The sequence below is a fragment of the Psittacula echo genome (genome assembly GCF_963264785.1).
Source record: "Psittacula echo genome assembly, chromosome: 3".
NCBI classification, from domain to species: Eukaryota; Metazoa; Chordata; class Aves; order Psittaciformes; family Psittacidae; genus Psittacula; species Psittacula echo.
In genome coordinates this window covers 119,478,178-119,500,424 of record NC_137736.1, presented here as the reverse complement: position 1 = coordinate 119,500,424, position 22,247 = coordinate 119,478,178, and the positions used below count along the sequence as shown (strand labels likewise).

General features: G+C 37.8%; 1 protein-coding gene across 3 annotated transcripts in view; it reads right to left on the bottom strand.

The window, feature by feature from the left end:
- The window catches only part of GRM5 (glutamate metabotropic receptor 5), a gene marked incomplete at both ends in the record, with an annotated part of 251,483 nt that overhangs the window by 34,486 nt on the left and 194,750 nt on the right, over positions 1–22,247 (bottom strand). For all 3 annotated transcript variants that reach the window (XM_080614213.1, XM_080614211.1, XM_080614212.1), the window contains 3 exons: positions 717–843; positions 3,796–3,964; positions 9,103–9,349. In XM_080614213.1, coding sequence (XP_080470339.1) covers positions 717–843; positions 3,796–3,964; positions 9,103–9,349 — 543 coding nt within the window. The remainder of the gene's footprint in view (positions 1–716; positions 844–3,795; positions 3,965–9,102; positions 9,350–22,247) is intronic.

The following is a 22,247-nucleotide window of genomic DNA, read 5'->3' as shown; positions in this document are numbered from 1 at the left end:
ATCTCCCCTTGCCCATAAAGAGGCCGGCACAATGAGAACCTGCTCCTTGAGCTGTTTTGAAGTAGTTTGTGCTCTGAGTGTTTGAATTCTTGAATTCTGTTTATTAGTCACAAAGAAGAGAGGCTGTGGGATACAAGTGTCAGAGTAATTTATCTCTAAAGCAGCCAAATTGATATTCTGCAAGAGCATAGAGATCTGCACAAGAACATGAACCCTGTAGTCTAGCAGACTGGTGAACAAAGGACAAATGGAGCTGTTATGCATTTAGCAGCAGTAACTACAGCAACTAGTTCATAACTTTTTCAGATTAAAAAAAGAAGTATTGAGTGACTCTTCTGTACCTGCATGGGAGGAAAATAAAACTGAAACCTGACCTCTCTTAATAATTTCTCTGCCAAGGACTTAATTTGGGTAGGACCTGTTTGGGTAGGACAAGGTCTCCATCACCAGCTAGATGTTAGGACACTACAAAATCAGGACTATGTTTTTATTTCTAGATTTAGTAATTCAGGTCTTTAGAAAGCATCTTAATTACACCAATGGTTCCTGGATCAGGTTGAGAAGAGGGGACAAATACCAGCCTCAGTTCAAATGTCAGCTCTGTCTCCAGGTTCAATCTGATTGAAACAGTCCTCATACTCACTTGTGTCTGGCATTTGTTTCTTCAGCTCAGAACATTTTCATTGACAACATAAGCACAGCCACAACCCATTTACCTGTGAGGTCATCATTGGGCCAGGAGCCGAGCTGGCAGGCTTTGCATGTGTATTCATCATATACATATTCATTCTCTTTACAAGGAGTGCAGGTCCAACAGCAACTCACTTCTCCTTTACGGATCACCTGAGACAAAAATTGACATTTGGTTTAACAACGTAAATGTGCATTCATGCTGTTCCAGTTGCTAATTTAATTTTTTTAATCTCTTTTTCTTTAATAGAGTTTTTTTTAGAAGTTTATTTTAAAGGAAGTTTCTTTCAATGATATTTTTGCTTATACAAAATGACACAAGTTCTCAGTTCTCCCATCATGTGTGTACCAGAATAAAGATACCATTAATGCCACAGAAGTATAAGTGGAGGTACAGACTGGCAATAAGATGTTTTTTCCCTCTTAGAATTAAAAACTCAGAATTTCATAGATGGCAATGTGCCTACAGAAGCCAGCTTGTGATAGGCAAGGCATATGGACCACTCCATTGTGGTCCATACAAGGAATCATTTCAGCAACATTATTTCCCTAAGGGCTCATTACTCTAAGATTTTTTGGTGCTTATTTTCCACCCAGATGTGAGTAATTTCTTAAAACTGATTTTTTCCAGACATAAAAACTGAACATGCCTTTTCCAGGATTATTTAATTACTGCAATTCTAATTAACATTTAAGAATGAAAATGTTATCTTTATCTATTTTAACATTTGACCTGATTTCTCATTTTATAATTTACTGCCAAATGTTATTGCGTGCTCATAACTGAGATGCAGATTTTTCAAGATCCTTATTTATCATCTCTGGGCACTAAAAACATTTGTGCTTCTTGTCAATATGTCTTTCTTTTGAAATAAAGTGTTCCCAGCTTCTCTGCTCTTCCCAAATATTTTCTAAACGAATACTCCCAATTACAGCATAAGTAGTTTGACTTATGTATCTTTTGCAATGATGAATTTAGCAGGTGGCTTCAAAACCCAATATCTTTATTGCAATCTTAATAAATGAAATGTAAAGGAATGTAATAAAAAATAACTAGATTGCTCTTTGCAGTGCTGCAGTGAAAAAAAAGTCAATCAAATCATTTTCATCAGCAATATGGTGACTTTAAAACTTCATTTTGTTTTGTTTTGTTTTTAAAATTGTAAAGTATGAAAAGAAGAAAAAGCCACACTGAAACATCTAAACTAGTAGAGAGGACATGGGAGCCTAAGTAGTTTGCTCTACAAGTGTTGAGACTAGATCTACTTGCAAAGCAGAATAGCTGTCCTCTAGAAGAATTCACATATCAGAATTTCTTTCATTTTGAACTAGAATAAAAAGTTGAACAAACGACAAAATTTCTTATGTCTGGGAAAATCAATTCTTAGAAATCTTGCACTAAGTTTTAGACACATATCCTGGTAAATATGATGCATTATAAAAATCCATAGTTTTACAATGCATAAAATACTCAGGAAAATGAAATGACAAAATAGAAACCATATGCTATTATCAAGCCACCTAAACATTCTTTAACTTAATTAACTTACTCTTCCCTGTTAAACTTTTCACTAAATCCATATCTTCTATAAAATACTTGGGATTTGACAAATCTGGCAGAAAACTGGTACACTGATAATTTCTTATCCAGTGATAATTGTGGGTTAATCCAGAGAAGTATTATGTATCCTTCTATGGAATCAAAATAATTGTTCTCCACTACTCAGAATCAGGTCAGACTTTTTTGCATGAAATTGCTCAGATATCTATTTCTTCACCCTTTTAATTTCTTGAAAAATTGTTTGTTGTAGCACTTAAATAAAACCAATCTCTTCTGCCCCTTGTAATAACAATAATTCTCTTTAAACAAAAACAGATTTTCCCTTCTCCTTGTCATCTGGGCAAATGTTTGAATCTGTATATGTTTAAATAAATGTATGTCCACACTATTTCCAATGTTTGGAGCTGCTTGTGTATGGATTTTATCAAATCCTTGTTGTTGAGATGCATCTTAAGTGTTTTCAAAGCCTACATGAGGATGAGATGACTCCTGATCTGGAATACTAAATCATTTCCATAGACAACAAAGAAGTTCAAAAATGTCATATAGCTGTATATGCCTATACTGAAGACATTTGATCTGATGAAACTCATGTACTGACTCTGCCAAAGACCAGTTAGTGAATAAACCATAGTGACTGTGTCCTAGAACTCTGAAAAACTCAGTCTGAAGCAATTCACTTTATGTTGCAAAGCATTATCAGCCTCCCATCAGACTTTCATTGCAGCTGCTTGCCAGGTTTTGCAGGCATGCCATGTTAACAAAGGAGAAAACGCCATGTTAGCACAGGAGAAAAGTGATCCTGCTTCCAGTGAAACATGTCAGAAATTGCAGCTGCTTTTTCAGTCTGAGCCACTGTCCGTGCTCATCCCCTCATTCCACAGGCTTTTATATAAATGACTGCAAGGTAAGCTAAGGACTTGTAGTATTTTAACTGTTTTGCAGTGTTATGCTGAAGGATAATAGAGTATAATTGATATATGACAGATACATTTACCCTCCTTACAGCAACATGAAAAGGAGAAAGGAAAAATCAAAAACCTGGAAAATAAAGCAGCAGTAAAACATATGACTAAAACAAGTGTTACCTGCATTTCCTGAAGCAATATGCAATGGTAGTTATTGATGTTCTCTGGTGATGCCAAAAATTTGATCTGAGTAATAATGTTCCAGTCTAGGTGTCTATGTCTAGCACTGGAATAATAGCAATTATTATTTATAATTTACCTGCAATTGTACTGACAATTCCCACTCAGGGATTTGCAATCCATTGAATCAGATGCAGGGAAAATATGCAACAAAAAGCCCACAAACAGTGCCTGTTCTAAAGCATTTGGGAAATAAGTAGAAAAAGTCAGTAATTCACAGATACAGGAGTACAAGAAAATGGCAACTTATGAAAATTGTGAGATTACTATGATACAAGTAAGTACTAAGCACGTAAGTCTGTACATTTTAGTTAAGGTGTGGGATATTTGTCTCCATGGGAGAGTTAGGAAAAACTTGTATTCTGCATGACTGAAGTAAATGGAGAAAATATTTACCTTTATCTGCCCTTTTTCACAGGGTTCACTGCACACAGATCTGATGATGTTATTTTTCTCTGACCATATTTCATCGTCATCCATTTTCAGCTCACCATTGTCCCAGCTGCCAACATTGATATAATCAAAGTAGTCCTTCCCCATTTTCTTAAAATTCATAATTTCATATCTTTGGAAACAGAAAGGGGAAACATAGCTAAGTTGAAGAGAACATAATGAAATGTTTCAAATTAAAGGAACACTATACAGTCAACATCAAGCTTATTGAAATAAAGAAGACAAAATTTCAAGCATTATGCTTGCCCTTAAGTCTGTCTGAATAATTTTTATGATATAATATTTCCTTTCCTTTGTATTTTGATTCATTTTCTTGTATTTGATCACTTTGGGGTTCAGTGACTGAGCTTCTGAGAATGACTGTGTTTACTTAAGGAAAACAATGAAATGAGCCAGACAGGATTCATCCTGTGTAACTTTCAGCACTGAAGCCAGCTGCATAGGGAAGCCTAACTGTCTGAGTATCCCTCTATGGAAGATGCAGAGAAATCTAAACTTATAATGGCAGTTCCCTATGCTAAGTGCTCCTCACTGTGCAGGCACTTATTCCACTTCTGAGAGAGGAAGTCTGAAGACAGTTGAGCTTGTAAAGTGAGGTTGAAGGAATCTAGGCTTGTGGGATCAAAAGAAACTTCCCCTGCTGTAAGACCACAAGATGCAATTTGGTGTGGCATCAGAAAGGAATCAGGCATCATTTGTCAGGCACAGCCTCCAGGAATATGGGTCTTGATTGACGCTTCAGGGAGATCTTCTTATCAAGAAGCACCTTGCTGTCCAGGCATTTGAAAAATCATGTTGAGATTTGGCTTTTTTTTCTTTTTCTTTCACAGTACTGCAGCAGCAAATGCTACTGTCTCCCATCCACACAACCCCCTTCATTTTTGTATGATTCCTCAGTGAGCAGAACGCACTTAAGTCATTGTACAATATGGTATGGAAGAGAAAGAGTCCTAGGCTGCTTTTGGGTCAGATCACCTCTTTATCTGTGAACAGAAGCGTCAGGAGCAGAGCTGATAAGAGTTTTTAGGTTCACGTTCCTCTTCCTCCTACTTTCTATTTAGTTCCCACAGTCTTACAGAAAGTTCATGGAGCAGTGTAGGACTCACTAGCCTCCTACAGGCATGCTGAACACCAGGCTATCTTTCTGCCTTGCAGGCCAGTTCATTTAGCACTTACTTGTAACGCATGTTTGGAAAGTTGGGCAAACTCCTGAAGTGATGATGTCATGCTTTTCTTTGCTTCCTCTTTAGTGGGTTTTGCAATAATCTGATTAAGCAGCTTGAAATTCACCAATGGAAAAAATCATTCAGTATAGATTGAGAAGATTAACACTCACAGGTTTAGAAAACCTGCCTGGTTCATAAATGAGGAGACAACTTTTTCCTGGCAGCAGGTGCAAAATTAGTCCCCAAGGCAAAGCAGGGGTTGGATTAAGAGTGATATTGTCAGACTGTAATTAGTGAAGTCCAAAGCAGAGATAAAAGAACCAGCTCATTAAACAGAACAGTCTCTTAACTGAGATACCCAAGTATCTCTCTTAAGGTTTGAGGAAACACTTTCAAGACTGACAAGCAGTAGTCATGCTATATAAAGCATCAATACTTTTCCCATGCTGACATAAAATATTTACAGTAAACCTATTCTATAATATTCTCCATGCATGGATCTCAGAATGCTTTGCATCAGGAAGCAAACTCTAACTATCACAGTGGGGAAACTGTGACATGGATTGAATGCTAAAATCACACAGAGGCTTGGATCAGGACTGCAAGCAACCTGTGAAAGAAAATGAAAGTGGAGTGTGACTGAATGGGCAATATGATATTACCAATACCATACAAATCTTGAGTTTTTCCAAAAGAAGAAGAAATCATCAATAATAATTTATGATACTCCTGGAGTTTGGAATATTTCACTTTTCATCCTGTATAAAGAAGGAAATGACCACAGCTTTGAGAATGACGTGATCAGAGTTGGAGATGTGAATGCCAGACTGACACAAATGAATTGAACCCAAATAACACACACGTAAATACAAATTAACAGGCTTTTACAGTCGTTATATACTCAGGGGTTTTGTTTGAGGTTCACAAACATAGTAACAGTCTGTTCAAGGATCAGACTAACCGAAAAGTTAGCCCGGAAGCCACTCTGGAGTCTATTCAACATTGTCATGCCACTGTAACACTCCTCTGAGTATTGCTTTGTTATAGCTGTCAATTCAGAGATTCATGGGCAAATAAATGAAAGTACTGCCAATGCTTAATAAGCCACAGGACTAAAATAATTATCTCTCCAGTAGTAGTTCCATGCATACATCCCAAGGGTAATACTGGAAAGAAACCTAACAAATTAAATAACCTATTGTCTCAATATGTTTGTTGTCTCTTCTCTGTGTAGAACAGCATCGGTGGACTAATAGTAATAGTCAGACTCAGTAAGTCCATTTCTACAGCGGAGATTCAGGGGTCACTGAATTCCTGGAGCTACCTTGAGGTACCACAGGGGCAGTTTGTCACTTTAGGATAGGAGAGACCAGATGGTGCAATATCACATTTCCAGCAGTGCCCTAGTCACAGTGTAAAACACTTGTTCCAAAACTGAAGTGCCATGAAGTTGCTGAGAAACCGTATTTTATTGGTAGCACAGACAAAACGTCAGTATTTTGTTTTTCTTGCCTTCTCTTGTTTTCTTGATTCCTTCTTTGGAGTTTCAATAGTATTTACAGATAGTTGATAGTCTTCTTGAGAAATCATGGTTGTCTCTTCTATTCTCATTTGGTTTTTTCATGTCTTTTGTTTCACGTAAAACAAGCCCCTCTCTAGACTGTCTATCTGCTTAAAGATCAACATACACATAAAGGACTTTGGGATAGGGCCAGGATTCAAAGCATCTTGTGGGATTAATCATCTGTTGTATAATATCAACCCCCTTTTGCTATACATCAAAATCCTGAGCTATCTAGGTCAGAAAGGCTTTTATATTCTGATTTCCTGCTTAACACTACCACCACAGTACAGCTGCGAGGGTTTTAATTTCTGCTTTACAAAGTCGAGATGCAGCTATCAACACAAGTGAACAGGGCAGATGAGTTGTACCAGTATGATTGTACCATCTCCAAGCTGTTGCAAATAGTGTTTGAAAGTGTTCAAAAGACTATGAACTACTCAAAACCTGGGCATTAGAGATGGAGCTTCTTATAAAGGCTTAAAATGAAAAGTACATTTAAATTCAGTGTTGGCTAATTTAAGCACATGGACTGGATTTAATGATGTGACTGTTATAGAAGACAGAATATGAAACTGTGCTTCAAAAGCAAACACACAGGGACCACTTTGTCACCACCACACAGTTTGAGTAGGCAGAGCACTACTGTATCTCACACAACTCCTGTGAGGCTGGACTTTCTTAAAGTTGAGATACCACAAGGTGATCAAACATGATATCCCCATGCTCTTCAGTGAAACACTATTGTCCTACTGTGACTGAGCAAATGACTGCACATGATGTAATTCCTTCATCATCATCATTCTTAGAATTGACTTTAAAAAGACCCAAGATATTCAATTAAATTCCTTGCAACAAATGGAATTAAATCATGACTGTTAAGCAGGCCAACATGAAGAAAAAGTAAAGCTAAAGATTTCTTGGCAACATTTAGATATTGTCATTGGTGTTGTCATGCCACATATCATTTATCTGTGGCAGTTTTCAGTGTTTCTGCAAGAAATGAGTGAAACAGATAAGAATAAAGCAGGATGCAGCCCACTGCATCTGAGCACTATTAAAACCAAATGGGAATCCTGTAAGAGAAGTCTGGAACAAGTATTTTTAAAAATAATTTGGTCAGAAAAATCCAGACTGAGCACTTTTCTTCAGAATTCAGCTATTTGTAAAAATAGAAAAGTTTAGCGGAAGTCAGCCTTGTTCACCAAAACAGTGCTGAAAATAAATTTCCATCTGAAATTTTCCTGGGTTTCTGCCAGTTTGCGTCTGAATTCTCCTACTGGCCCACAGTGCATTTCCTTAGAGTCTGAGTCTAAAGAGTCTGAGAATTTGTGTCTCCAGAGACACAAGCAGACTGCTCTGTACGTGGCTGTCCTGCTCTCTTTTGGGGAGAATGCTGACTTTACAGGTTTTCAAATAAAATAAATAAGGAAAAAAAATCAGTTCTGAAATTGCAAGAATTTTGGAAACATTAAAATATTCTAAGCAGTAGATTTGTCTTTTCCTCAGAAGTTAATGCTTTCCTTTCAGGTCGCTTGAGTGAGAGAAGACAAAATTTAAATGAGTGTGCAAAATGAACAATTTTCCCTCTAGTCATCTGTTTATGTGGTGCCATCACAAAGATGTTTAAAAACTTCCCAATAACATAGACAAAAAAGGCTGTCTCAATAAAACTGGAGGAAAAGCAGTGAATGAGGCAGTGATCTACTTGTTGAAATATAGGGAAAAAAAAATATACTTTGATCGCTATCACACTTGCTGTTCATTTTCTGAGAGTTCAATAAGCAGAAACCCAGAAAAAAACCCTCATTACTCTTTTTAATGTACATTTATATGGATGCTACATATATGTCACAGAAAAAGAAAAACTTGTCCTTTATTTCATAAGTGTATTTATGATACATGTATACATATATTAGATACATGTGTGTAAGTTATCAGCAAAAGAAGCTTTGTTTAAATTCAATTTGGTTTATAGCAGCACAGTATGAATTGATAACAGTCTGTTATGCAAATGGAAATGCTTTCTTTAGAAGACATGGAAGCAGATTTTCAGTAATTCTGATGGGAAAAAGAAATCCCAGACAAATCAGTACAAAATTTCTGATATTGTTTTACCTTTCTTAACCAAAGAACTATGTCTGTTATGATTGCTTATTGCTCAATCAAACACATATATTTAAGCACCTAAAGTGAGAGAGCAATGCTGTGGTGGTTGCCACGGTCTGTGAACACGAGTTGAAAGTCTGATGGTTTGCAGTGAGAAGTAATACCCTTAAATGGTAGAGATGCAAATGCAGATTCATGTAGGAAGATTGTATGGCTCAAAGTTCACATCTTTAACATGAAACATCATTAAAAAAGGCACATTAAAAGAAGTTATTTTGGAAAAATCTGTACAGAAGATCAGGAAATGTGAAAATAAAAGTATGAGATCTTAGCTCTGATGTCAAGTCTGCATTCATCTACTATGTACGTAGCTAACATATCTGGTATTAAACAATCTGACAATGTCAGCGTTACCTTCCTGGCGAGTCACCATTCTCATCAAACAATATCATGTCCCCAGAGACTCCGGTAAAGTTAGTCTTCATGAGGGATTCCAGGAGCTTCCGACCATCGATAGGCTTCATGGCATCACAGAGGCCCACATAGCCTGGACACAGTGACATCTGCATGTTGTGGAGCCCATAAGCCATTGAGTATATTGCATTGATTACAAAGCCCATCTTAGAGTCCTGAACGTGCTGTGTCCTCAGAGTCATCTGGCCTATGGGGAACATCACAAACTGGGTGGTTAGTGCATGGGGTTGAAATACAATGACTTTTTCAGACATCTGTTGGTGGGTTGGTTATTAGTGGTGGAAAAAGTCCTGTTAAGTGTCTTAAGCAACTCATAGTAGATGCTTTTACTGGTGCACACAATGACTATGTTAAAAAACAAAAAGAAAAGCATGAAAGAAAAGGTTCCCCTTAAATATTTCACTACCCAGCTGATGCCTTTCTCTGTGCAGCTTCACACGGGCTGTTTTTCAGCTATTTGTGTTCCATGTGTTAGTTTTTAAAGCACACATCATGAACATTACTAAACATTTTGGGAAATCCAGGAATTTCCCCCTGTCTGCAAAAATCTCTCCAAATTCTTAGAAATCTTTTGCTGAAGTGTAAATGCTAACATGGGGTCTATTCTGCAGTGACTTTGCAGTCAACACTTTTGTTTCAGAGACATGGTAAGCAATCCTGTGCAGACAAAACAACTGCTTTACTGTACTAAAAGTTCCTGTGCTAACAGCTCTCCTACTTCTGTATTTCTTGCTCCTCTGTATTTACAAAGTGAAGATAATGGTGCAGTGCAGATGAATGTATTAAAATGTCTGTGAAGGGTTTCATGATGTGGCAATGACTCTGTTTAACTGGAATTGGTAAACCTTATTTTGTTTGGCTTTTAAAACCTAATGTCTGGATTTCTATTTACTATTTAAGCTTCTGTGAAATGCACAATAAAAATTCATTCAGCAACACCCTGAAGGCCTTTATTTTATAACCCAGTGTTACTAATGACAGAGATTTACTCTGTTGGCAGCACCAGTCCAGCTAAGGAAGAGAAAGCTGGAGGCTTTCTGCCTCATATGTCGCCAGCATGCCAGCTGCACTCCAGCCACCAGATCTTTAATACTGGGGAAGTGGGAAGAGTCAGAGATAAAGCAATTGCATCAGTGGTGCTGGGAATTTGTCAAACACCTGGAAAGACTTGGCTCTGGAGGGAGGACAAACAAAGAGCTCTACTAGAACATTTACTGTCCTTTTATCAGTCAAGCAGCAATCCCTAGGAGAGGAGGATAGAACTTAACACCTGCCCATCTGAGCTGCAAGAGCAGCACAATGTGGGAAGTAATTTGTGCCATGAAAAGACTGATGTACAGACAAATTTTTCCTTGAAAGAAATAAAGACAAATATACGACTCTGAGGATGGCACTTGTCTAGGTTAACAATGTCCATCCAGAAGACAAGCATACAGTTTGATGTCTAGGCACCTTTTGTGGAGATGAGCAAGAATCTCCAGCTGGTGACTGATCTCATCATAAAACAAGTACATCTACAAGCTCACATTTTCAGTAATGAACATCACCACACTGTTCTAATCACGAAAACACTTTGGAGTACTGAAAACATCAGGAAGGGCAGCAAAGATACATAGTTCGAACTGAAAATCATTGTGTAGAGGTCAGTAAGTGAATAAGGGGACTGAGAGTTCCCTCTTTCCCTTGTTTCATGCGAGAGCTGGCACTCCGAGCTCCAGCCAACCTCAGTAGCAGTGATTAACATTTTGAATAGTTAAAGGACAGCAGCTTGAAATATTTGTAATGGAAAAAAACATTAGAAACAGCACACAGCATTGCTCATTTGTCCTGTTTTACCAAGGTATTGCTTTTTCCTAATTAAAAATAATAGGCATAAAAACTAACAGCGCCGTACATGTAAAACCCATATTAATTGAAATTAAGTGGAAAATTGAACAAGCCTACTACATTGCAATACACAAAACTTGGTTTAACCAATTATTCATCCTCACAATTAACAGCTCACAAACCATACTGTTAATTATAGTAGCCATTAGAATGAATCAGATTTGCATCAGCAATAGTATTTATTATGAAAAAGTATTCCAGCTTCTTTATTGCATATGATTGCTTAAAAACATAATAGCTTAATTCTTTCAGGAACACTCTCCACTGGGCTTTGTGCTTCAATTTTACAGCAGTATTATTCTGACTTCCTTTAAACATTGAGCTTCATTCAGTTCACCTGATCATTTGTAATGAGGCTGCTTAGATCTTCATAGAAGCTGCTGGCAATTGCCAAAGGAGTTGTGAGGGAATTAGCTGTTATGAGAATTTTAATATACTTCCTGCAGCTGGAGAAAACATTTCCCTGAGATTGGGTGGCATGGTTTAGTGTGGGGTGTCCCTGCCCATGGCAGGGGGGTTGGAACTAGATTATCTTAAGGTCCTTTCCAACCCTAACTATTCTATGATTCTATAAGATGTTAATGCCTCACTTTGCTATACAGGGGCAAATCCAACCTGCCAAGCCTGTCAGTTTGCAGGAATCTTCAAAGAATCTTCAAGAATCTTGTGGATTCTAAGCAGAACATCTCAAAAAACTGAGAAAAAACAAAATTTTTGCTCTTTAATTTGCAATAATGTGGTCTTTAAAAATGCTGGTATTAAAAAGTGGTTAAGTCTGAAAGTGGCTTTCAACCCATTTCACAAAGTACTTAGGTACATTAGACTTGACACATATAAATAACACTATTTACCTCAATGATCTTATGAGTGGTTTTGAGGGAGGCTGAACACTCAAGATAGATAAAAAGTAGTCTCTCAGCCAGAAAAAAAAGTAGAAATATTTTAAATCTATTTCTGCAACAAGTATTATTTAGGTAGCTTTATTAAACATGTTGTCCATTTAAATGTTAGTGTCTGTTTTTCTTGCTGGAACTCAAACACATATTCTTAATTTTATACAGAAGTGTGTCTTCAGTCAAGAACCTTTCCTGACACAAGATCATCATGAGATGGAAGGGTGGCATGGATAAATTTAATGGTGATGACTCCAGTAATGTTCAATAGAATTGACTTTACCGAATAAACTCTCAATAATGAATAGTGAAAAAATCTAATAGAATTTGAGGAGTTCCTACAGAGTTACTGGGCAGTGAATAAATATTGAAGAATGGGGTTGACTGAAGAATAGGGTTGTAAATAAGTAATTTCACGGGATGTTAGGCTTTGTTAGCAACTATAGAGAAAAGGAAATTACTAAGATAAGATTTGCCAGAACTGACTGGTGGTTACTGATATGAGAACGATCCTAAAACAAAGTGATGAAGAAATAACCACCACAGGTCTCAAAGCCCACTGCCACATTTTAGTGCACATGCGGGAGGCATTCTCTAAAAGTATGATGTAATGTATGCAATCTACTGAATATGTATGTTTAAGGACAATATAATCACAGCCTGATTGATGCTTGGACGAGACACACTAGGAGGAGCAATCCCCGTGTCTCCCGGCGCCACAATAAAGGATACCTACCTGTCAAATTAAACTTTGTTGGCGAGTTCCTGGAGATTTCTCTGAATCAATATCCTCAAACTGTAACCCATACGCTTATCTATAATATCCAGAGTAGAACTCTTTTCTATTAGAGTAAAAAATCTCATATCTATATGAGATCTGCTTTTCTCCATCTTGACCATTCCCATATGAGAAAAATTTGCAAAGAAGAAAACACAAATGCCTTGCTTTCCTGTGGGCTGGGAAAAGTCGGCATGTGGCTGTTTAATCTTGGCTTGTAGCGATAAGCAGGACATGTTCAAATGAATGTGTTAGTTCAGTTTAGGTGTGGGCTTTCAAAACTAATCTCCAAATTGTTCCTACACACTGTGTTTTGGTTTGGATTGGGTGTCACAGTTTGGGAGCAATGCAACTAATTTCTGTTGAAAGATACTAAAACAGATAAAAGCTCCCCAGGAAAGCACCCAGTGAACCACAGCTGCAAATGGATGTTCAAACCTTAGGACCAGGATATAGCCAGTTTAGAGTAACCTCCCCTGAACTGTGTATCTTTTTTGGCCCACAGTTTGCAGTCAGCATCACTCCCAGGATGCTACAGACAACAGAAACTGGGGGTACCAAGGTGACCATGTATGTGGGTCAGGTACAAAGCTGCGTTTCATAGGTCTTCAGTTCATTCTTACTGCAATTCTGACAGTCTTAAGCACCTTTTCTATAGTAGGACTGAACAATTTTTTCAGGATTGAATAGTTAACATTATTCAAAAACATTGTTTGGAATAATATCAACTATTTATGAATCTGTGCTGAACTTGGTCATTATGTCCAAATGAGTGTAGGAAGTTATCTGTACTGCAGTACCTCAGAACCAATAAGTATTAACACTGTATCATGGCAATTACTACAGAAATAAAAACAAAATTCTGCCTGCTGCAATTAAGTTGTACAAGGCAATGGAAGAATGCAGTGTGAATCAAAACAGACCTAATGAGGAAAGTGGGACAGTACTTGCAATCATAAATGATCAAACGTTGTGGAATTCTCTAAGAACTGAGGGAATCGCAGGGGTTAGAGCACAAGCACAGATCTCTCAATTCTGTTCTTTTTATTCTTTCACACTTCTTGTCAAGTAATTTGGTAAGTAAATAAGGGCTTATCCTACTATTTTCCAAGATGTGAGATCATGAGATATCCTAGATGTGAAGTCATAGCCATTTCTGTCTACAAAATATTACACAGACAAATCTTCTCCCTTCTGTGCCAGTTCTGATACCTATCCATCCGTCCATCCATCTATCCATCCATCCATCCATCCATCCATCCATCCATCCTTCAGTTTGCTATCTATTAATACTTCCTTTCTACTACTTTTTATCTATAAACTTTCTTTAGACTAAATATGCTTCAGGAAGAGGATTACTTTTTATTAACTTCCTGGTTTTCCTCTGCTTAATGCAATAGGCTTGTTATTGGCTATTGCACTGTCTGAAATTAAAGTAAAATTGTCCTGGATTTCATGGGAAATATAAGTATGTAAATATTTATTCTATAGATCATGTAGGGATTTAAATATACAGGTTTCAGGTAAGCCTTTGAAATATGTTTAAATGCATTAAATATCAGCTTTGGAATTCGCTGCCACTGGAGCAGGTGGTTAATAACCATGCTTTTTCCTGGTCAAATATATAGTCTGGATATGTCTGGATTTAAATTGTTGGATCATAGAATCACAGAGCACCAGGTTGAAAGGGACCTCAAAGATTATCTGGGCCAAATTTTCTTGGCAAAGCATCACCTAGTCTGTATGTCTGAGCACTCTGTACATCTAAACCTTAGAAGTGTCCAGTGCTGGGGAATCCACCACTTCCCTGGGGAGATTATTCCAATGGCTGATTGTTTTCATTGTGAAAAATGTTCCTTTTGTGTCCAGTCGGAATCTCCCCAGGAAGAGCCTGTGCCCATCACCCCTCCTCTTTTCCATGTGACTCCTTGTAAAAAGGGAGTCTCCATCTTCTTTGTAACCACCCTTTAACTACTAGAACATGGTGTTAAGGTCTCTCCTGAGCCTTCTTTTCTCAAGGCTGAACAAAGCCAGCTCTCTTAGCCTTTCTTCATCAGACTTCCCAGTCCTGTGATCAACCTTGTGGCTCTTCTCTGGACCCTCTCCAGAGGGATACAGATACCTTACCTGTATGTTCCCAGCTTTATTATAGGGCTGTAACTAACAATGGTGAAGAACAGCCTGAGAATGGTATGAATTCAGAGCATCTCAACACGCCCCTTTTCGGCCCGTGCTTCTGGGTGTGACCCACTTTAGGACACTCCAGCAATATCACAGCAGAGGATAACTGTGGGCTATGTCAGGTGATTACACACTGCTACTAGGCAATACCTTGCGAAACAAGGCTTGGGACCATGTGAAGGCAAGCTCAAGTACATGCACACTGATGGAGTCTGAGGTAAGGCAGCCTGCTAGCATGAACCAGGGAACTCGTCTGAGGAGCTGAGCACGGATGGCTTCAAAATCAGTCTTTAACCCGTGATTAGCCATACAGAGACTGCCCAGCACTAAACTCCACATCCAAATTTGTTTTTTTCTGTTGTCACTTCTCTAAAACACAACTATGTAGATGATGGAAAAGGAATCACCTTCTTTGACCAAGAAAGTGATTCCTACTGGCAGCGGTTCATTACTTGGATCTATTTAAAAAACATTAGTGTACCAGCCCAAGAAAACGCATTAAGGAGCTCATAGGCCCACTGCAAGGTGAGCTGGCTCTTGACACAGTGTGAGGCTCTTCTAATGCTGCAGCATTCCTCCCACAGTACCCAGATCCAGCTGCCCCTGTAGGTCTGTGGTTCTATCACCTTCTGGGAGCAGGGCTGGAAGGAACAGTCAAACGATCTGCCCAAGACAGCCCCTTTCTCCCCCAGGTGTGGAAAACCAAGACAGAATCAACCCAAATCTTGTGGGAAATGCTGAAATTTCACTGTTGTATCTTTCCTATACTTATCATGCAAATAAACAGAAAACATGCTGCAATGAAATTCCGTATTTCATGGATTTTTGATGGAAAACCTGTCATTCCTCTTTTATTTCCCCTCTAGTTTTTACCCTCAAGGAACATGAGATACTATTTTTTTCTGTTTGCCAGCTGGTGACATTGCAAAGCCTCATCAAGCAGGGCTGTTAAAAGAGTGCGAAATAACCATGGTTCAATGTGCTTTTCCTGCTTTCTAACTTTTCCAAAGCTAAGAACACTTTGAGTTTTAAAGAATTGGGAAAGGGTAAAAGGAAGAGTGAAAATAATTTATATTCCAAGCAGTCCCCCCCTTATTTCATTCTCTGAGGAGAAACAAGAGAATGAAATATGGAACAGAACATGAGAGAATGTATTTTTCAAAGTGCAGAGCAGTTTGTTTGCTATGCATCAGGTTTAGCATTGCAATAAATTGCTAGTTTTATTTGTTTTATTTTGAAATTTCTCAGTAATGACAATGTTGTTTTGACAAAATCCTGGGGGACATCACAGAGGAAATTAGAAATATAACCTAAAGTCTCCAACTATCTCATAATGTTTCTCCAATACTAATTAACAAACTGGTTTCTATATAGTTTCTATATATACGTAATTAAAATAATTCAAACCTTTGTGTTAATTTTTGCTTTGAGAGACAAGACGCCAACAGAAATCAGTTCACATTATGCTAGCAAATATGTCCCATATTCACTTTCTGCTAGTAGTATTTGAAGTTCAAGCCAACCAGCAAATGTGGGGGTGTTTTTCCCTTTTTCATTTTGTCTTAGTGAATATCTCAAAAACCAAAAGTCAGGACAGCAGACTGATCTTAGCAACAATGACACATTAGTGCCTGTCTGCTGCAGAATATTGCGTGTGATCACTTTGGTCTGTCATGGGTCCATGCTCCTTGGGAACACATCAGCAACCTTCTTGTGATCTGCATGTCCTGGATGGCATGCCACTAAGTCAGTCATCCCAGAAACATGTGTGTCTCTTCAGTGAAGAAATGAGTGGAGTCTTATAAAGTTGAGGATAGGTTATACATATGAACCAAGGTGAAGCATAATGTTCATACTTAATTAATGTATCATTGTTTAAAGACACAAAAACATCTTCTTATGGAGCTTTTTACAAAACCTGTCATCAGAGCTTTTTGTTAAAGCAACGTGAAACAAAAAAGTGACTTTAAGTTCTCTGTTATTTATGAGGTTCAGGTGTGTTTTTCTGCTAAAAATCAAATGCAATAGTGTATTTGTTTATTTATTTTCCTAATTTAATTTTTTACAGGCTCTTGGACTGAAGAACAGAAATAGTTTCTGCTCTGTGGGAAATTTCATGTAGTTCAAGTGTCCTTTTCCATTCAAAATTAATACAAAACCTCGAGATTGCATTTAATATTTTCTGAAAAGTAAATTGTGAGGAAAAAAAGAAGAATATTTGGCAACACTGGAAAATGTCATTTTGTTGCTGAAGCAAAAAGCATGGCATAACAGTGAAACAATACAAAAGCAAATTATAAACTTGAAACAAAACACTTCAGTGTTATTGAAACAGCGAAACCAAAAATGACTCATTACAGTGCTTTTCTTTCAAAGTGTGTGTCATTGCATCAATGTGCTACTACAGAACATTTGTCAGATTTGACAAGCACGTAGCTTCCAGTAAAATCCACTCAACAAATGCTTTTGACCAATGCTAACTCACTCTTAGCAGCTGAAAGCCAGTACAAGTATTGTTACACTTAATGTGATAATAATTATCATTAAAATGTTAAATTTGAGAATGTCTGAGGGACCAAAGTCAGTGTTCTGAAATCCAGAGAGGGGTTTCAAAAGATTTTTTCCAAATACTTGATTAACTTTGGTATTTTACATCTATTTAAGTGTACGTGAACAAGGCAAGTCCAGAGCTCTCACAAATCTGACTAGAGCCATTCTTGGGCACCTACAAACCAGTGGAAGTCTGCCTTCTGTTCTCAAGTTCAGTAAAATCAGCAAGAAGAGTAACATTAAGTCTTAGGACAAAGCAAGTAAATGAATATCTATTTCTTCACACCGTTTTCTTAACAGGGTTATTATCCTTTCACCTTCTACAGAATTCAATTTCTTTGGTCATAAATTACCATGAAACACAACTGCTACAGATGCAAAAGCACATTAAATGATGGCAAACTGCTGAGAGAAAACGACAGGAGCTACTCCAGTTCATCCATCTAATAAGATATGTATATAGTCTGAACACATTTAATTATAATTTACTTTTATTCTTAAGGCTGGAGAGACAGGTTCTACCTGTACAGTGGTATTATTTTCTTCCAGATAGTTTTCAAAGTTCAAAAAGGCAGTGAGAAAAAGAATTATATTACAAGGAATAAAAATATGTAATATATGGAAGGAGAAAGGCAGGGAGCATAAAGTGAAGGAAAAAAAAGATGTAACTTTGTAGTTCAGATTTTGGAGGATTTTGATGAATTTCATAACAGCAGTGAGAAGACTGAAGTTATTCAAGGGTCTGAGTTACAGATGTCTTAAAATCAGGATCAATGTATATCAAAAAGTATTTCAAACAGGTATAACAGGATATATAGCAGTTTTTAGTGCCACGCTGCTTTTTCCTCCAAGTTAGTCAAAGAAATAGTGACATGTCTATGTCAGTTTCTGGATCAGATTATATCAGGCTTCTAGGAAATTCAGATTTGGAACTAGGCCTTATAGCTGATCTGCCTTTGGAAATTTCTGGACTTGACCCAGCATCATTGTAAAAGGTAGCGACAAACTGTGTTTGAGCTCCATATCTGAAACGTGAGCCATAAAATTGAGGGCTGGACCATCCTTCATTTTGACAGTCCCCAAGCATGAGACGTAATGTATCAAATATCAAACTGAGTGACAGACAGGATGTGTTCAGGAGAACTAAAATGCTCTTGAATTCACTGTTTAAAAAATAGTAATGAATTTTAACTTAATTTTTGTTTATTTGTTTTCATTTGCAGTAAAAAACCACAAGTGTAGGAATGCTAAATTTGGGAATATGAGTTTTAAATATAACACATTTCTTGAAACAGAGAAAATACCCTTCCATTATGACACCATTTATTTTTTTATTGGCTATAATCTGATTAAACCAACTTTGGCATTTGAGTTTACATTTAACCAACAGATTATTAGCATGTTGCAGTGCAAAGACTAGACAGTCATGTTTTATTCCTTAGTTCCCTTGGGGAAAAAAGGGCCATTTATTAACCTAAATTTCTGTTCAGCTGAAACTGTGGAACTTTCTATGGGTCATTTACACCTCATTAAAAGTAGCTGGAGCTGAATGAAATTCAGCAAACATGTAGATAATTTTTGCATTGACATTTTTGGAGCCCTTCTGTACCTTGAGCTGCAAAACTTGTCTGATATTTATCCCAAATCACCCTAATCTCCCTTTCTGCAAATAAACTCACTTTTAATTTTGTTCTTAACTTCTTGGAGATATATTTGTGACCCTTCTCCTGTGTCATCTTTTGAACCCTTTGAAAATGCTTTTTTGGCTCAGAAAACCTACACGGTCAAATCATGACCGTAATGTTTGGATTTCTGCATTCTGCTAAGACCCATTGAGAATGCTGCTGCAAGTCTGATTTTCCCTGTTCACCACTTTAAGTATGTTCATATTCCCTATAAGCTCTGTCACTGCTCCTTGCTCCCAATCATGTCAAACATGAAGGACCATCCAGAGCTATGACCCTGACAGGCTTGAGAGGTGAGCCTATACAAACCTCATGAAGTAAGTCCAAGTGCAAGGTCCTGCACCTGGGTAAGGGCAATCCCAAGCACACACACAGGCTGGGTGGAGAATGGATTGAGAGGAGCCCTGAAGAGAAGGATTTGAGGAAGTTGATTGACAAGAAGCTTAACATGACCCAGCCGTGTGCACTTGCAGCTCAGAAAGCAACCATATCCTGCGCTACAACACCAGCAGTGTGAGCAGCAGGTCGAAGGAGGTGATCCTGCCCCTCTACTCTGCTCTTGTGAGTCTGCATTTGGAGCACTGTGTACAGTTCTCATGTCCTAATCGTAAGAGGATATGGAGCTGTTGAAGCAAGTCCAGAGGAAGCCACAAGGATGATCAGGGCTGGAGCACCTCCCATATGAAGACAGACTAAGAAAGCTGGGGCTGTTCAGTCTAGAGAAGAGAAGGCTCTGGAGAGACCTTAAAGCAGCTTTCAGTGCCTAAAGGGGGCATATAAGAAAGCCAGAGAGGGACTTTTTACAGGAGCATGCAGTGACAAGAAGGAATAGCTTTAAACTAGAAGAAGGTAGATTTACATTAGATAGAATCACAGAATCACAGAATATTAGGAATTGGAAGGGACCTCAAAGAAATTGTTTCCTGTAGGGGTGGTGAGGCACTGGCACAGGTTGCCCTGAGAAGGTGTGGATGCCCCATCCCTGGAAATGTTCAAAGCCAGATTTGACAGGGCTTTGAGTACTCTGGTCTAGTGGAAGGTGTCCCTGCCTGTGGCAGGGGATTGGAACTGGATGAGCTTTAAGGTCCCTTCCAACCCAAACCATTCTGTGATTCTGTGATTCCATGACATAAGTTTCTTTCTTCACTTACAGTGCCCTTCATGTCCTGTCTGTGATTGATCTTTGTGATTATCCAGCCTCCATAATTTCCCTTTGTATTTTCTGCATTGCTGCTTTGAACTGCAGAATTTAATGTCAGGACCCTGCTGTAAATATCTGCACAAATGCCCCATCACCTTCCTTCAGATTCTTGTTTCTATTGTTCCTTTAGATGACTCTACCATTTTTTTTTGTGTAACCTCACTTTGTCTGTAACCTCCACCAGCCAAACTAAGATGTTGCACTGTTTCATCAGCATCAGCCTCTATCTGCTCTTTCTTGTCTTCCACTTAAATCACAAATACTTGGGATTAGTATTCTGGTTTTGCTGTGTGTTTAAGTAACACTTCAAAAAATGCTGTTCCATCTGTGCCTCTGGCTTTTACACAGCATGGGAAAAATAGGGTCTCTTAGCAGCAGAGGCAAGAGGATTCATTTAACAAACTGGTAAATGTAATATATATGCTTCTGCTCCTGGTGACTTTGAAGACTTGACTTTTTCCACTGTTGTCAGTTGAGTCAGAGTTTCATGACTTACTTTGCTTCCATTGGGTTTTGTTTCTGCTCTAAGATACATTTATATAAAACCAAGAAAAGGTACTAGGAATTTGAGTTCTGATGGGGACACTTGTCTGTAAGAAAGCAAGTACGCACCCAGTCTTCAAAGGTCCAAAGGCAATCAATACCAAAGGATTGGATTAGCCTTTTATGACATGAAGATGGTCATTGAGTGGAGTTACTCATCTGGATCAACTTGCACAATTATTTATGAACTTTACTGAATTGTGGCCTTAGAATAACAAAAACCATATCTGACTGAAACCAAATCCAATTCCTGTACAGTCCCTAGTGTTCAGAGGCCATTACATGTCTCCTTTCAAAGATGCATTTTAAATACTTTGGCCTGACCCTTAGTGTTCAGAGGTAGCTTGTAGCAGCTCTCCTGTGGCATAGAACTGATTACACTGAAAATCAAGTCAGGTAAGCCTGCAAACTTCTCACTTTCTGTAGTGCTCCAGCTGGGCAGAAAATCAATGTACTTAGCAACAGCCTCGACACCCTTTTGGATTAAAAGTGTGTTCAGAACTGCAAATGAAAAGTGGGCTTGATGCTAAAATTTTCATCTCAGTGTGAACTAAGTATATGTGAAGGGATGGAGACTATTTAGTGCTTGATAGAAATGAATGGACAAAAAATGATTTTGGGTTATCATTTCCTAATAATATCTGCTTGGCACTGTTTCTGGATAGTTTATATAAAAAATGAATTTGATTATTGTGAAACCCACCAAATAAAAAAATAAAAACCCAAACTAAAAAATTAATAAAACCTCACTATTCACCGTACTGGCTTCATTAACTTGTGATTTCATGTATTTTCTGTCACAGAGGTAAATGTAACTTACTATTACACGAGGCAGGGGTCAGCAAAGTAAAGCAAACGATTAAATTCATACCTGGGACACACATGAAGTCAATAATATAATCAGACATCTTTTATATCTCCTTGTGCTTATTTTCTTGCTGTTTGAAAAGTTGTTTATGCTGTTAACCATTCTTTTTTTTTTTCATGGCAGTGCAACCAGGTTGCGCAGAATAATTCCTTTTTTCTTTTTTTCCACTAAAGTAATGGTTATTGCTTCTTTATAGACATCTTCATTTAATATCGACCTCATCTGTCAACACCAATCAGCTTTATGTTCATCTTTTCATCATTATCCCAAGAAGTAAAGAATGGCTTGCTTTTTGGCACAAAAATGGATTTTTATTTCTCTCCAGTGCTTCTCAATAAACTCAATCTCTCTAATTGGAATCCTGAGAAACATTTTTAGCATCTTTTTTTTTCTTAATGCAGCTGCTGAATAAGAGAATGTATTCGGTGAGATAAACTGATAAACTAAAGGACACAGTCCTGCTCTCTTATCAAGATAAATTTGAAGTAGCACTAGTATA